The following is a 14,034-nucleotide window of genomic DNA, read 5'->3' as shown; positions in this document are numbered from 1 at the left end:
CCACGGTGCCCACCCAGTCATTACAAACATTAGGTGACATCTCTAACCTGGCTAGCCTGGCAGCTACGACCCTTAGTCATTCGATATAATCTCCATAAGTCCTACAGCTTAAGGGGGCCTGAGCTAAGAGGCTATAGTTGCTTGGCCTAGGCCGCTGGCTGACCCAAGCTGGGGTGGGCGACTTCGCCAAAATAGAATAGAGATTCTGTCAATTGCTCGTATTCGAATTGTGGTTCTTGCCCATCCATGCCGTGGATGCAAATCTTGAGCGGGCAGCGGCCATGGACTCAAATCCGCAGCATAGACACGGCGTCTTTGTCTCGGAGCCGACTGTGCAACATGTATGTGGCAAGCTATGCGCCTTGAGGCTGGACACCTACGAGAGTCGCCGGTCGCATGGGACTGACTGATACACAAGATAAGTAATACATGACAGGCATGTTACCATACGTATCAATACATGTTATGTTGTAGACGCCGGGGGGATCCCCGAAACTCGCCATTTCTTTGCTATCCTACACCATCGTCCAAAATTAAGCCGAGACGTACGGTTCCGCAGACAACCCAAACGCTGGTGTCAACCAAGATAGCAATCACTGCGTGAGACTGGCTGTCCCGAGGTCATCATCTCCATCCTTTTCCATCGTGACGTCTTCCTGGTTTGCCCGCCCGGTGTGGCACACGAGAAAACCCCCAGCGAACCGCCAAGGGCAACCAGGCCCGTCCTTCTTGGCGCCGCACCCACATCGCCCCCGAGTCCCTTTGCGATATTACAATTACACGCCTATGACCGAGGCACCGACAAGATATATACCGTGTAACAATGTTGTCCGAGAAATGAGGAGAGAATGGTAATGGGGTTATAGTACAGTGGTGAGCCTCAGCAGCCCAAGCAGTCAGGGGCCGGCGGCCACGGTAAAATCCGCCAAGTGCGCCGCGCCCAGCGAAACGTTAGACCCATCAAGCCCACGAGGCAACTCGGGTAGGTCCTAACGAGCCGTAGATGGTCGAGGCTCTGCTGCGAGTACGTTGAGATAGCCGCCACGAGTGATGGCTCGCGGGTCGAAGCCAACATCCTCGTAGTTATCGCTGGTTCGAAGCGTCACTGGTGGGTGCGGCGCATCCTTGTCAGCCTTAATGGCATCCAGCTCCGTGGCAGTAGCCAGATCCGCAAGATGCTGTAGGCTCTGGCTTGCAGTGGCCTCCATAGCGGTCGATTGCGGGGGGGTGGTTTCGATGTGCTCTGCTATTCGAGCTCGGATGGTCTCGTCCCAGGTTGAGGGGGCTAGATTACAACTGTGAAGCTCTTTCAGGTATTCCGTGGCTTCTTCCTGGACCGCCTCCACCTTCTTCAGCTCCAGAAGCGTTAACGCCGTCAGAGAGAAGAAGTGGTAGTTCAGAGGCGTGATGAGCTGTGCGTTGGCCGTGAGCAGAGCCACAGACTCCTTGCACGGCCAGAGAATGTCACTCGACTTGGCATTGGTCTGGAATAGATATGCCAATAACCTGCAATGCCAATACACCATGTGCAGTATCGGGTAAGAAGCGGGTGTAATCGTGGCAGGCATAACTTCTCGGAATAGTTCCATGGATAGGTTGAAGAACGAGCTGAGAAGAGGGGCCGCCCCAGATTCATGCGTCATGGCTTTCGGCGGTGCCAATGCCACTGGAGCAAAGTGCCCCAGGATATTAGATAGCCGAACCAGATGGTAGCCATTGTCCCAAAGAAGTGAGCCCAGGCTTGGGAGAATGACCACACTGTCGTTTGGAATAAGTAAGGGGCTAGCGGTGCTAATGGCGTTCCATCTATCAAGTGAGACTAAAGTCCACCAAGCACGTACGGCAACATTCTCGTCTGAGTCTTGGTCCAGATCGTGGCCTTGGTCTACCTGAGAAACGTGCAGGCGCATGGAATACGCCAAGCCAACCGCCCGGCCGAGAATGGATGCTTTTGCAGCACCGCCATGCTCACCCTTGAGAGAGCCAGGGCCGTAGTTGTCGGTAGCAATAGCAATCAAGATGAGGGTTTGTAGATGGACTAGGTTCGTTACGTAAGGACGCTTCGACAAGTCAACTTCCCACTCGGTAATCATGCGCGTGGCATTCACCATGTCACCACTGGCGTAGGGGCCCGTGAAGGACGGGAAGGTCTGCATGGCACCATGGAGCGCTTCGATGAATGCATCTCGAAGCGTGGACGGACACTGCGCGAGTTGTGCCTCCAGCCGGTCCTTGGAAGTGGAGAGTAACGGAAATGACGTATGGATGACCTCAAGATACCTGGAAAGGAGGTCAGCGATATGGCTTCTCGGCACAGTCTGTACATGTACCTACCCATTGTAAGTACTCTCGTCAACCTCACGACTCGAGGCAATTCCATTCAGGTCAATCATGCCATCGAGCACATTAGATGACTGCGGCGGTCCGTCTCCCTCGGTCTTAGAGGCTATCGGGGTTGGCGCCAGTCCATTGGCAGAATAATTTGGTCGGGCGCGTTCAGAAGGAGTGCCATAGGGTTGAATGGGTCTAGGCTCTGTGCTCCAAGTTGGTTGGCGAGAACTGGCCGGTGTGCCGAACTCTGCCCCCGATATGCTAGAATGGGGTCGTTTACGCGTGGCTTCATCGGACTGAGCAGCAGCCCCTGGAAATATCTCTGAAGACTCTCTTCTCGCCGAAACAAGCAGTTCGTTGAGCGTAGTATCCCCATGGTTGCCTTCACTATTTAGCTTACCCTCAATATGGTTGATACGGTCAGCTAACTCCTTGATATATCCCTTGCTAGGCCCGCGCTTCTGGGGTATCCGACTGAACATGCACCGAATATTGGAGCGCCGGCAATTAGAGCAAGGTTCCTCTCCTGATTCCGAAGTAGAATCGCACTTGACCTTTTTGCGGCGACACTCATCACAAGCTCGCGACACTTTGGACCGTTTCCTGGGAGGCGTGTTGTCCGGGAGATGAAAGTGCGGCGGTAGATGTTCCATAGGGGCGTTAGGTTGCAGGTGTGTTGGGTGCTGATTCTGTGACTGGCTGGGCAGATATTGCGGTTGCGTCTGTTGTTGATGTCCCTGTTGGCCATGCTGGTGCAGAAGTTGATCAGCATCAGACTGGTGGTCTTGCTGTAAGCTGTGGGCCAGGGCCTGGTCGTGATTTGAGAGTGGATCATGCTGCTGCTGATGCATGTGTTCCTGCTGCAGATGTTCCTGTTGCAGCTGTTCCTGCTGCAGGTGCTCATGTTGCATATGCTCCTGCTGCATATGCTCTGGGTGCATGTGATCCTGGTGAATGTGTTCTTGATGCATATGATCTTGGGGGATGTGCTCTTGTGGTAGGTGGTCTTGAGGGATATGCTCCTGGGGCAGGTGATCCTGGGGTAAATGCTCCTGCTGTAAATGCTCCTGGGCCATATGCTCCTGAGTTAGGTGATCCTGAGAGATATGTTCATCGGATATGTGCTCTGGGTGCAGGTGGTCCTGGTGAATAGAGTCCTGACGCATGTGTCCTTGATCAAGGACCTGATCGTTCAGGGTGTCTTCGTGTTGCTGCAGACCCTGCTCATGTTGATCCAAAGTGTGTTGGTCGACCATCTGTTGCAGACTGGGGTCCTCGGCGGGGTCCATCATAGGGATTCCATGGGCAATGCCTTGGCTCAACTGTGCAGCCAGCTGGAGTTCTTCGGCGCTCGTAATGGCATGTCGGATCTGCTGCCGTGGGGTGGGAGGTGCGTCGAGTTGGTTCTGTTCCTCAGCTGGCTGTTCAAGTTGCCCCAGCTCGTGCTGTTCGTCCGGACGCGGGTTCGTATTATAAAAAGGGCCATTGTCTTGGCCGTTGGCAGTGGGGGAAGGGTATGACTGCATGACAACATCCTGTCCTTCAGCAACTTCCACCTCGGACTCCTGCTTTTCCATCTTGAGTAGTCCCGTTGTTGGCGGGGGAGGGAGAGCAGCAGTTTTGAGCCGTCCGCCAGTGCTTGAGCAACGAGGAGACAAAGTACACGGGGCTAAGTTGCTCGTTGGGCGGCCAGTTCATCAAGGCAGTTGCCAATTGTCCACCATTCGCAGTGTGCCGTGCTGTTCTGCAGCTAAACCGATATTGTTATTAAAAGTTCCGTGCTCATCTTCTGTCCAGAGTTTGGTCGCGATAGCCTCGTCTGCGCCTCGGACGCTCCAGGAATAATTACAGGTTGCTCTAACGGTATGTACAGGGTGTCCATTGCTGTGGACGCGACAGGCTCATATCAAGTCGCGAGCGCGTGCAATGGGGCTAGCTATCCCAAGCTCGTCGCACGCGACCCAAGCTGCGAAGGCGCGTTGGCATCGCGAGAATTGGTTGTTCTCGCAGTCTGCCATATTTGCAACGCAAGAATGGGGGGGATTGGAGAAGTTTGCAATGGGAAGTAACGAATTCATTGTTAAACGCACCTTGAAGGTTAGGGACTCAATCGAACAGCTCCGATAATATGGGGATGGAAAAACGTATTGGTGATTGTCCGGACGAGAGACGGAAGAGGAAGAACCTGTACAGCCGACGACTACTCTTTTTTTTCTCTCTAGGAACAGCCACCTCCGGTGGTGATACAACCCGTTCTGATTGACTCTCGTTACACCCGGCTTCCTTTTTTTCGGAGACGGGAGAAGATTTTGCGAAATTCAAGCTGACTGATCACAGGCAAGGTAAGTACAATGGATGTATGTAGTTTAGGTAAGTAAGCACCTGCAAGTAGACAAGCAGACTGGTGGGGTCCTGCAGAGCTGCTTAGCCCCGGTCCCACTTATGCTGACAGCTGGCTACAGGCAGACACACCAGCCATGACAACAACATTGAACCACATCTTCAAATGTTATTCACAATGAGGAGCGGAGAATTAGCAGCTGATTGGAAGTGATCCAGCCACAGACTGGCTTATATCGATCTATATTAATTGTTCTGGCTTATGTAGTACCCTTGCTAACCGATCGAATTCCCCTGGGTGAGTGCAGATGCAGCTAAGACGCTGGGTGCATCCAAGGGAAAGACTCGCTCATCAGTAGAACTTGAGTGCCGGGCTGAATTGCCTCCGTTTCGAATATTCGCAGTTATCCGCCCACCATCCAACTTCTTAAAGTACGTCGTAGCCTGAATAGGGCCAGTGTTCATCACGGCCTTGGAGATATGTACTGAACCTGAGCAAAGCTCGGGGCGTCACTCCATAATAGTTCGTCATCTATAAGATGTCTTACCCAACGGTGAGGATGCATAGGTTTACTATTTCAGATACCAACACGAGTTGTTGCCGGTGCAATGGAGAGGATGTGCGTAATGAGACGATATCATTATTTGGGCAGGATGTGCACGGCGTTTCTGGTACCCTTTGGCAGGATAGCACGTAGGCACCGATTATTGAACTGCATTGCTTTGTGGTGCTGCAACTTCGTCTTCCTCCTTTCTGTTGCCCCAAAAGCCTTTGCCATAGCTTACACAGATTTCCTCGGCTACATAAGAACTGTCAATTAAGAAACGCCCAGGTAGCTGTGTGTCCCCAGGTCAAGCGTTTGTCCTGGTTAATGGGAGACCCCGCCCATGTGCATTTCCATGGAGGCGTGTTTGCAGACGCACTACATGAAGACATGGTAGGAGGGAGGCAGGTTGAAGGGCGTAGACTAGTATGGATAGTAAGGATGATCTCTATACTCACCTTTTGCGATCCCACCCTCGCCCTTTCTAGTGGCGTTTTTGCCGGCCGGAAGGACGAAAACGGCCATGGACTTCTGCTTTAACCTTAGATCCCAGCACTCACGGAATTCAGCGTTAGGCCTGTCACGGACTCCTCGATAATCATTGACGAAACGGGCCTCATTCCCGGCCTTGGCAGCGTCTACGGCCAACTGGGCATCACGGTCGATTCGGAGATCATAGTCGGACTTTTCGTGGTCCAGGTTGTGTTGTGGCAGAGCCAAGTCACTATGCACTACACCATAGTATGGGATGATGAGAGAGCCGGGTGCAAGGTTCCGTGTGGCGCAAAGCCCGGCCTGTCCGTGAGCAGGGTGAGATGGTTGTGTGATGGCCGTTATTTTGACCAAGGCAGAAGGCCCCCTGGGAAGCGAGAGAGGGATCTCGGATGTCAGGTCTGGCCCGCGTGTCCTGAGAGCGTTGAGCTGTTCCTTGGTCAAATGGCATGCGTAAGATGGCTGTGTGAGATAGGATAGAGTTGGCGGCCAATTTTTGGGGATTGCCTTGGAGTCTTTTGCCATGGTAGAGTGAAACAGTTGACTGCTTCCCGTATTGGGTTGATATGCTGTGATCGGGGACGGGATCAGCATGTCAGTTGTAAATGCAGGACTGGATGCAGGACTGAATGCAGCGGGCTGAGCGGGGCCCGGCTCACTCTGCGGGTCGCGGATCGACCCCAGTGCGAATGCAGCAGCTCTTATTGATACATAAGCATATGTGCGTGCGCTAATGCGTGATGCTGCCGGATGTCTTGAGCGGCGTCATGATTCACGGCTTGGTGGTTTCTCGATTTCTCGGGTTCTCAGTCGATATCCACTTTGAAGGCCATGGGAGAGCCGCATCTGACTCTTCGCACCCCAGGATAATGGCAGATGGATGGCGGTGTACGTACGTATGTACTACTAGCTCTCTCCGTATGAGAAGCATCAAACACAGGCAGGTGGCAGTTCTGGTGGCAGGTCGAAGGCAGGTCGCCAGTGATGTGGTATGCAATGGAGCAATGCGGCAGCCCGCCCTAGCTGTCCAATCAAATCACAGGCCAAGCAAAAGACCGATCTAACCTAACGGCTTCTACTTCGTACCTAGGATCTCTCGCCAGTCAGGTCTTACACCGTCATACATAGTGATAGGCTTGTAGGGTACCTTAGCTAAGGCTACATGTAGGCAGGTGCGCTTCCCCACCCAGGGACCCAGGCCCCAGGCCCCAGGGCCTAAGGATGGAAAACCCGCCTTGCCGCCAAAGCTTTTGTTTCCTTTTCGATCCAAGTCCCGCGACACGCAGCGAGAGTGATTTCCATATAATTGTCAGCTCTGTCTCCTTTCATCGCCCAATTCAATTCCATCATTGGCTGCTGCCATATATTACCCATCGTCATACTCGGACTCTCATCCGATCTCACTGCGTTATCCAGTGTGTGTTGTGAAGCGTATTACATACACCAACGGTAAAACGGTACCCCGGGAATTCCATTACCACAGACATAATCCGGTCTTACCAGGCATGATTGCTATTGCTTGACAGCTTGACTTTGTTCAGGCAGCCTGCCGGACCTAGCGGTCATCAGATTTCTCTCCTAGTTGACGTACTTGCACGAACGGACGAACTTTTCCGGGACGACTCGGTTCTTGCGTTACAGTTACAGCCCATATTCAGGACGACAAACAGCTCGTCGCAGTCCACGATTCGAGAAAGGGTTAAGACTTGACGGTTCCAGCCGCTACCATCGAAACCCCTAATCATGCGGCAAACACACGACAACGCCAATGTCCGCCGCATCATTCGTCCAGCCTTCCTTGGCGCCGCCAAGGTTGCCATGCTGTCCATCTCGGCGGTGACAGCGGCTCCTATGAACAACCTACAGCCTCGAGACCTCCATGACGAAGAGCCCGAGGCAGAGGGCGGCGCGCTATGGGTTCTCTATGCTATATCCATGGCGCTAGTGTTGCTGGGAGGCGCCTTTGCCGGCCTTACAATAGCCCTAATGGGCCAGGACGGCATATATTTACAGGTCATATCCAGAGATCTCGAAGAGCCTCAGCGTAAGAATGCCAAGCGCGTCCACGATCTCTTGAACAAAGGAAAGCATTGGGTCCTTGTGACGCTGCTTTTATCCAACGTCATTGTGAACGAAACTCTTCCGGTCGTGCTCGATAGGTGCTTTGGTGGTGGCGTTGCTGCCGTCATTGGTAGCACTGTGCTGATAGTGATATTCGGCGAGATCCTCCCTCAATCAGTCTGCGTCCGCTATGGCCTACAGATTGGTGGATACATGTCCGGGCCTGTCCTGGCGCTCATGTATACAATGGCGCCTGTCGCTTGGCCTACCGCGAAGCTCCTCGACTGGCTTCTTGGGGAGGACCATGGCACTGTCTACAAGAAGAGTGGTCTCAAGACTTTGGTGACACTGCATAAATCGTTAGGCGAAGTCAGCGAACGCCTGAACCAGGATGAAGTCACTATCATCAGCGCCGTGTTGGACCTCAAGCGCAAGCCAGTGGAAGAAGTCATGACACCTATGGATGATGTTTACACCATGTCTGAAGATACCGTACTGGATGAGAAGACCATCGACCAGATCCTTGACGCCGGCTATTCGCGGATTCCTATCCACCAGACCGGAAACCCAAACAACTTCGTTGGGATGCTGCTGGTCAAGATCCTCATTACTTACGACCCCGAAGACGGCAAACGTGTTCGAGACTTTGCGCTCGCTACACTCCCGAGACTCGCCCGGAAACTAGTTGCCTCGACATCATCAACTTCTTCCAGGAAGGCAAATCGCATATGGTTTTGATTTCCGAGTACCCAGGTGAGGATCATGGCGCTCTCGGGGTTGTTACGCTAGAAGATGTCATCGAAGAATTGATTGGAGAGTGAGTATTAAGCATTCAATCCACTGCGTTAACCAATCAATACTAACGAGGTTTAGGGAAATTATTGATGAGTCGGACGTCTATGTCGACGTTCACAGAGCCATTCGTCGGACGCACCCGGCCCCCAAAGCTCGCGTCCAACGCAAGGATCTCCTGAACAAGGACGTTGGAGTCAAGGACGGCACCCTAATTGATCTGGAGGATGAAAGCAGTCGACCGCCTCCGAACAAGCGAACATCCTTTGGTGGAAAGACCGAGAGTGCCGCACTGTCGAGTAGTCCCAAGACAACCTTGCTTATGCGTAGGAGCTCTGCTGGTCATGACGGCCAGATCGCTCGAACCACCGTCCCGATCAAGGCCAATTTCGAAGAGATGAGAGATCATTTCAAGCATCTTGGTCCTTCTAACCCGGCGTCAAACCCGAGGTCCACCAAAGTATCGGCTGTCAAGATCAAGCCTGGGACCGGCGGGCAGACCCGAACCGGGTCGGTCGCAACAGAGAATGTTCCCGAGAACCTCATCCCCAACGGCGATGGTGCCAACGAGCGTACAAGCCTGCTGAAGCCTGTGATCCCTTCCAAGGATGCCGTCCAGGCATTGCAGCAAACATATGGTACATCCCCAGCAACATCTCAAAGATCGGGAGGACCTACTATCACTGTCGATCCAGGCCCTGCCGAACAAACAGAGACGGGCACACAGACGAAAGATTCTCAGAAGGACGACGACAGCTCGCCAACGGCAGCTTCGAACAGTAGCATTGGATCGTTGCTGCAAGACAGGCGGGCGCTTCGGCGAGGCAACGTTCGCAGCGGTAGCATCACCGAGAACGTTGTAGAGGCCGGTGGCATACGAAAGGTCGTTCTTGAAGCTACGGCCTCGGACGACGAGGGCGAGATACTTGTTGTAGAAAGCCCCTGTCACAGCAGGTCACAGGCCTCGGAGGAGGACGCGGAAGGTTCTGCAGCCAGTGGTACACACGCTGAGGGCGCTTCGACTGCCGAATCCTCTCACCCGCCCGGAGGTGATGGGAAGAAAAAGAACAAACGGAAGAAGAAGAAGGGTGGGAAGTAGCATCCCTGCCCATAAGCCTTGTACCCATTGTAAACACTATTGCTTTTTGTACCTGTATTCTACAACATTGATACTTCGCCATTGAAACGGCACAACAGCCTTTGCATGGCCAAAGCGAATAATTCATATATTGTTCATCTCATACTGATATGCGTGTGCCTGGTGGACAGATGGCTGAATTTGTCTTTCATGGCGGGTATCTAACTGATACCATTAGGCACAGACAAGTTGAACATACCACTGGGACAAAAGCCGACGCGCCGACCATGATAAGAATTGGTATGTTGGTATATATGTCCTGTCAGAACCAACAAGACATGTTGCTCTGCAGTACTGGTAATATTCAGGATGAAGATCTACCTACTCTATCTAGAATGGTGGAAGGGCTATATAGCCTTCTCCAGTTAAAGAGCGTATACTGCTACCTAGCAGTATATGCCTCAGATCTAAGGATACAAAGAGATGGAATCAGGAAGCCTAAGCAAGAAGACACCCCGAATGCACCTGGGCCATGCAACCCCATTTCTCCGCTCGGCCAACTACTTACCTAGTCATACCAGATGGCGTTCATACCAAAGCCAGGTTCGGGAACCCTTACCCTTGCCACGCGACCGAGAAACTCATCCTTCCACCGGTAAATCTCCAACCAGCCCTCTTGGTCGTCGGTAATGGCAAGCCACTCATCACTCCAATCGCACGGGGAGACAGCGTTGCTGTGTCCGCCGCTCGTCGGCGTCGGGTTGAGGCAGATCTGCTCCTCGATGGAGCCGCAATCGCGCAGGCGAAAGGCGGCAATGTAGCCCCGCAGGTCGAAGCTGTTGGCGCGCGATGTGGCGAACAGGTAGCGTCCGGAGTGCGTCAGGGTGCACACGTCGCTGCGGTACATGGTGTCGTATTTGGGGATGCCGGGCGGGATCAGCGGGTAGGCATGGTGCGTGTAGACGGGCATGTGCGTGTGGGGGTCGATGACGTACTCGCACAGCCGGTTGCCCGCCTCCATCAGCGCGTAAAGGTACTGGCCCGTCGGGTGCATGGCCACCCAGCGCGGATGGTCCCCGGGCGCGGGCGCGTCGACCGACCCCACGAGGGTCAGCTGGCCGTCTTCGTCCTTGCGGTGCACCCACAGCTTGTTGGCCTTGAGGTCGGCCGAGTACAGCCAGGTCTCGGTCGGGTCAAACACCATGCCGTGGATGCCCGTGTCGGGCTGGTACTCGTAGTTCTGCACATTCTCGGCTAGGGCGCCGCCCGGCGCCGTCGTGAAGACGGAGCCGTGCCCGGCGTGCTTGTAGAAGGGGTTGCAGTAGACGGCATAGGGCGGTTTCTTGGCGGCGAGGAGGAAAATGGCGCGGGTGTTCGTTCCTGCCGAAGCGGCTTGGGCTGCAGGGGTGGGATAGTCAGACGCTGGGTACAATGGGCGCACAGCTGCATGGGTTGGGTTGGAAAGGGGGACGTACGGTCATGGAGCATCGGGTGCGAGGCCTCGTGTACAATCTCGGTCGGGCTTTTGACGGCCAAACTCGACCACTTCTTCATGGCGGCGCCGTATATATTTTTCTTCCGGTGCTGGGCGTTTGGTGGCCCGTTAGCCAGGCGCAGGTACTCGCAGCAAGAAAGGAGAGCTTACATCGAAGGTCATCCATGATATGGGCTCGTCATGGGGGATCTCTGTTCGCTTGACCAGTTCGCATGTCAGCTTGTCGTCGTCGAAAGCGATGGTGAAGATGGCGCCGGGCGGCGTCCATGTGCCAACCATCAAGTGATGGACAGGCATTTTCCCGTGTTGCTGAAGGACTGGGCAAGGCCGATGCAACGGTAGTCGTCGTCTTGGCCTGGGTTGACGCTTGACCATGGTTAAGAACAAAGGCCGGGAAGCAGCAGAGGTATATTGGCAGGTATCCAGCTACATATTTGCTGTCATCTCCACATCGTCCCCAGACACGAAAGCGAAGTGAGGTAACGGGCAGGATAAGCCTGGACTTTGGATGGACATGGATGCAGGTGCTTTTACTTACAGTACCTCTTACCCCTCCCCCTCCTTAACCTTGGCCCTTTCCGAGCTAGTCAGGTGGTAGGCATCGTCTCTCCAGCCCCAAGAAAGGGAAGAAAGATCTACCACTGGACGGGAACTGGGCCGGGACTGAGTAGGTCATCGGCACGCCGTTGCGGTACATGGTCATTCGGTTCGGTATCATTGGTCGACCTTCCAGGCAGCGCGGAAGTTGGGGCGGAATCTTAATTGCCATCCACGAAATGCCGGGTAATCGCTTCTCCCCCACGATATCTACTGCTGCTGCTGCTGCCCCGCACGAACCATCTTCCGGCGGCATCAATGACCGATCGCTCTGCTCTGGGACATGACTTGGAAGTGAAAACGGTGAGTCAGTCCTGCTCTACATGTACGGAGGACTGCCAACTGGTAGGTACATCAATGGAATGGATATGTTTATGTACAGTATGCCCGGCGTGGACAGTGTACCAATGCCTGCCTTCGATACGCACCCCGCAAAAGATCTTGTAGTTCCCCACCGTCCGCCCCTGGCTGCAGCATCCCCCAACTCAGGGCAATCTTTGACCCGGACATAGCAAGTGCCTGAGTGCCTCGAAAGCGTCGAAACCCACCCGCACGCAGTAATTGCACCATTTCATTTGGAGACGCCAGCGCTACATTCTACTACTACTGTAGAAGCTGGGCGACCATGGTTTGCCCGAGCCACGCTGCAATTCGCAGTGACCAGCTACTTCGCCTGCCGCGACAAGAGTCCGGCCCACCGTGAGGTGATGGCGGGGTCTGCTCTCGGAACCTCCTCCCAAAGCATCCTCAACTCATCCATCCATGGCCCTCCCCGGATGACAGAAACCCCGATGGCGGTTTGGCTTTGGGTTGTCTGGATGGATGCGTCGAATGATTCCTTCCTTCCCTGTATAAAGCTCACACCTGGCCCCTTTGCTTCCTCCGTAGACCATCCTAATCCTTTCCATTCTTCCTCCTACTCCCTCTTACCTCCAGACCCCAGATAGACCGGCCGCCCATAACTGCCATCATGTCTCCTGAAGCTCCTACCGGTCTGTCCAACGCGGCCCAGAAACCCAACCCTTCCAGATTCGATCCCACCTTCACCCAGCATGTCCTCGACACCATGGGCCCCAAGACCACCGAGAGGAATCGCGTAGTTCTCGGGGCCCTGATCCGCCACATTCATGACTTTGCCCGTGAGGTCGAATTATCCATCGACGAGTGGATGGCCGGTGTCCAATTCGTCAACGCCGTCGGTGCCATCTACGAAGCCTCGGGAAAGACGAGAAACGAGTCCCACCGTGTCTCGGATATCCTCGGTCTCGAAACGTGAGTCTGCTCTGCGCCCCGTCTTCGCTCTCCAGCCAATTCGGCTGACCACATGGTAGTCTTGTCGACGAGATTGCCCACAAGATTGTTGCCGAGGGCGACGTTGATCCTACCTCGTCTGCCATTCTCGGTCCTTTCTGGTCGCCTAATGCCCCTTTCCGTGAGAATGGCGGCACCATCATCCAGAACCCCGCCCCGAACGGCAGGGTGTGCTTGATGCACGGCGTCATCAGCGACTTGGTCACCGGCAAGCCCATCCCGGGCGCCGTCTTTGACATCTGGCAGGCTTCCTCCAACGGAAAGTACGATTTCCAGGACCCCGACAACCAGACCCCCAACAACCTGCGCGGCAAGTTCAAGGCCGATGAGAACGGCAAGTACTGGTTTTACTGCTACCACCCGACTGCCTACTCTCTGCCCACCGACGGCCCTTCGTACACTCTGCTGCAGATGATGGACCGCCACCCAATGCGCCCAGCCCACATCCACATCATGGTAAGTCAGGAAAGGGAAGGCCATATCGGGCGGGAAATAAGCCTGCCTCCGCTTGCGGGCGCCATAGCTGACGCACCTGTAGGTCACACACCCTGAATACAAGGGCTGCACAACCCAACTATACCCCAAGGACGACCAATGGCTGGCCACCGACACTGTATTCGCCGTGAAGGACGACCTAGTAGTCGATTTCACCCCCCTCAAGGGAGATGACAAGGCCGACATTGAGTTAAACTACAACGTCATCTTGGCGCCCAAAGACTACAAGGCATGTGGGATCAATCCAATCCAAGCAACATGATAGCTGTGGCCACTGACACTCTGTTGTAGGGTAAGGCCTTCTGAACCATCTACATGGGGACTTGAATCTTGACTTTTGTTGTTCAAGGTTCGGCAACAGCGAAAGCCAAGCTGTAATGATAAGGGGGGAATGAACACTGTTGCTGCCATGGCCTAGGAGCCCTTGTGCCGAGCCCTGCTATCGGCCCCGCATGAAAGATGTCCATCGGGCATTTTTATGCAAAACTTACGAGATA

General features: G+C 54.2%; 5 protein-coding genes across 5 annotated transcripts; 2 read left to right on the top strand and 3 right to left on the bottom strand.

Annotated features, from left to right (window-relative positions):
* Positions 1-989: 989 nt before the first annotated feature.
* Positions 990-3,908, bottom strand: PG994_014645 (uncharacterized protein; the record flags this gene model as incomplete). Its single annotated transcript, XM_066866054.1, has 2 exons — positions 990-2,280; positions 2,335-3,908. The coding sequence occupies 2 exons, from the start codon at positions 3,906-3,908 to the stop codon at positions 990-992; spliced, it is 2,865 nt and encodes a 954-aa protein (XP_066707730.1).
* A 1,581-nt stretch (positions 3,909-5,489) lies between these two features.
* On the bottom strand, positions 5,490-6,233 carry PG994_014644 (SET domain-containing protein; the record flags this gene model as incomplete). Its single annotated transcript, XM_066866053.1, has 2 exons — positions 5,490-5,536; positions 5,675-6,233. The coding sequence occupies 2 exons, from the start codon at positions 6,231-6,233 to the stop codon at positions 5,490-5,492; spliced, it is 606 nt and encodes a 201-aa protein (XP_066707729.1).
* A 1,218-nt stretch (positions 6,234-7,451) lies between these two features.
* PG994_014643 (uncharacterized protein) lies at positions 7,452-9,660 on the top strand (the record flags this gene model as incomplete). The annotated part of the gene is made up of 3 exons (XM_066866052.1): positions 7,452-8,405; positions 8,438-8,586; positions 8,643-9,660. The coding sequence occupies 3 exons, from the start codon at positions 7,452-7,454 to the stop codon at positions 9,658-9,660; spliced, it is 2,121 nt and encodes a 706-aa protein (XP_066707728.1).
* A 547-nt stretch (positions 9,661-10,207) lies between these two features.
* On the bottom strand, positions 10,208-11,431 carry PG994_014642 (carboxy-cis-cis-muconate cyclase; the record flags this gene model as incomplete). The annotated part of the gene is made up of 3 exons (XM_066866051.1): positions 10,208-11,037; positions 11,115-11,223; positions 11,285-11,431. The coding sequence occupies 3 exons, from the start codon at positions 11,429-11,431 to the stop codon at positions 10,208-10,210; spliced, it is 1,086 nt and encodes a 361-aa protein (XP_066707727.1).
* A 1,270-nt stretch (positions 11,432-12,701) lies between these two features.
* PG994_014641 (Intradiol ring-cleavage dioxygenase) lies at positions 12,702-13,769 on the top strand (the record flags this gene model as incomplete). Its single annotated transcript, XM_066866050.1, has 3 exons — positions 12,702-13,003; positions 13,063-13,498; positions 13,581-13,769. Coding segments are annotated over 3 exons (927 nt in total), but the record flags the coding sequence as incomplete, so codon positions are not given.
* Between the last annotated feature and the right edge of the window lie 265 nt (positions 13,770-14,034).

The sequence above is a fragment of the Apiospora phragmitis genome, assembly GCF_038363925.1.
Source record: "Apiospora phragmitis strain CBS 135458 chromosome Unknown utg000014l:1.0-1827420.0:1.0-1829600.0, whole genome shotgun sequence".
NCBI classification, from domain to species: Eukaryota; Fungi; Ascomycota; class Sordariomycetes; order Amphisphaeriales; family Apiosporaceae; genus Apiospora; species Apiospora phragmitis.
The sequence above is the reverse complement of the archived record's forward strand: the minus strand, read 5'-3'. Positions and strand labels throughout refer to the sequence as shown.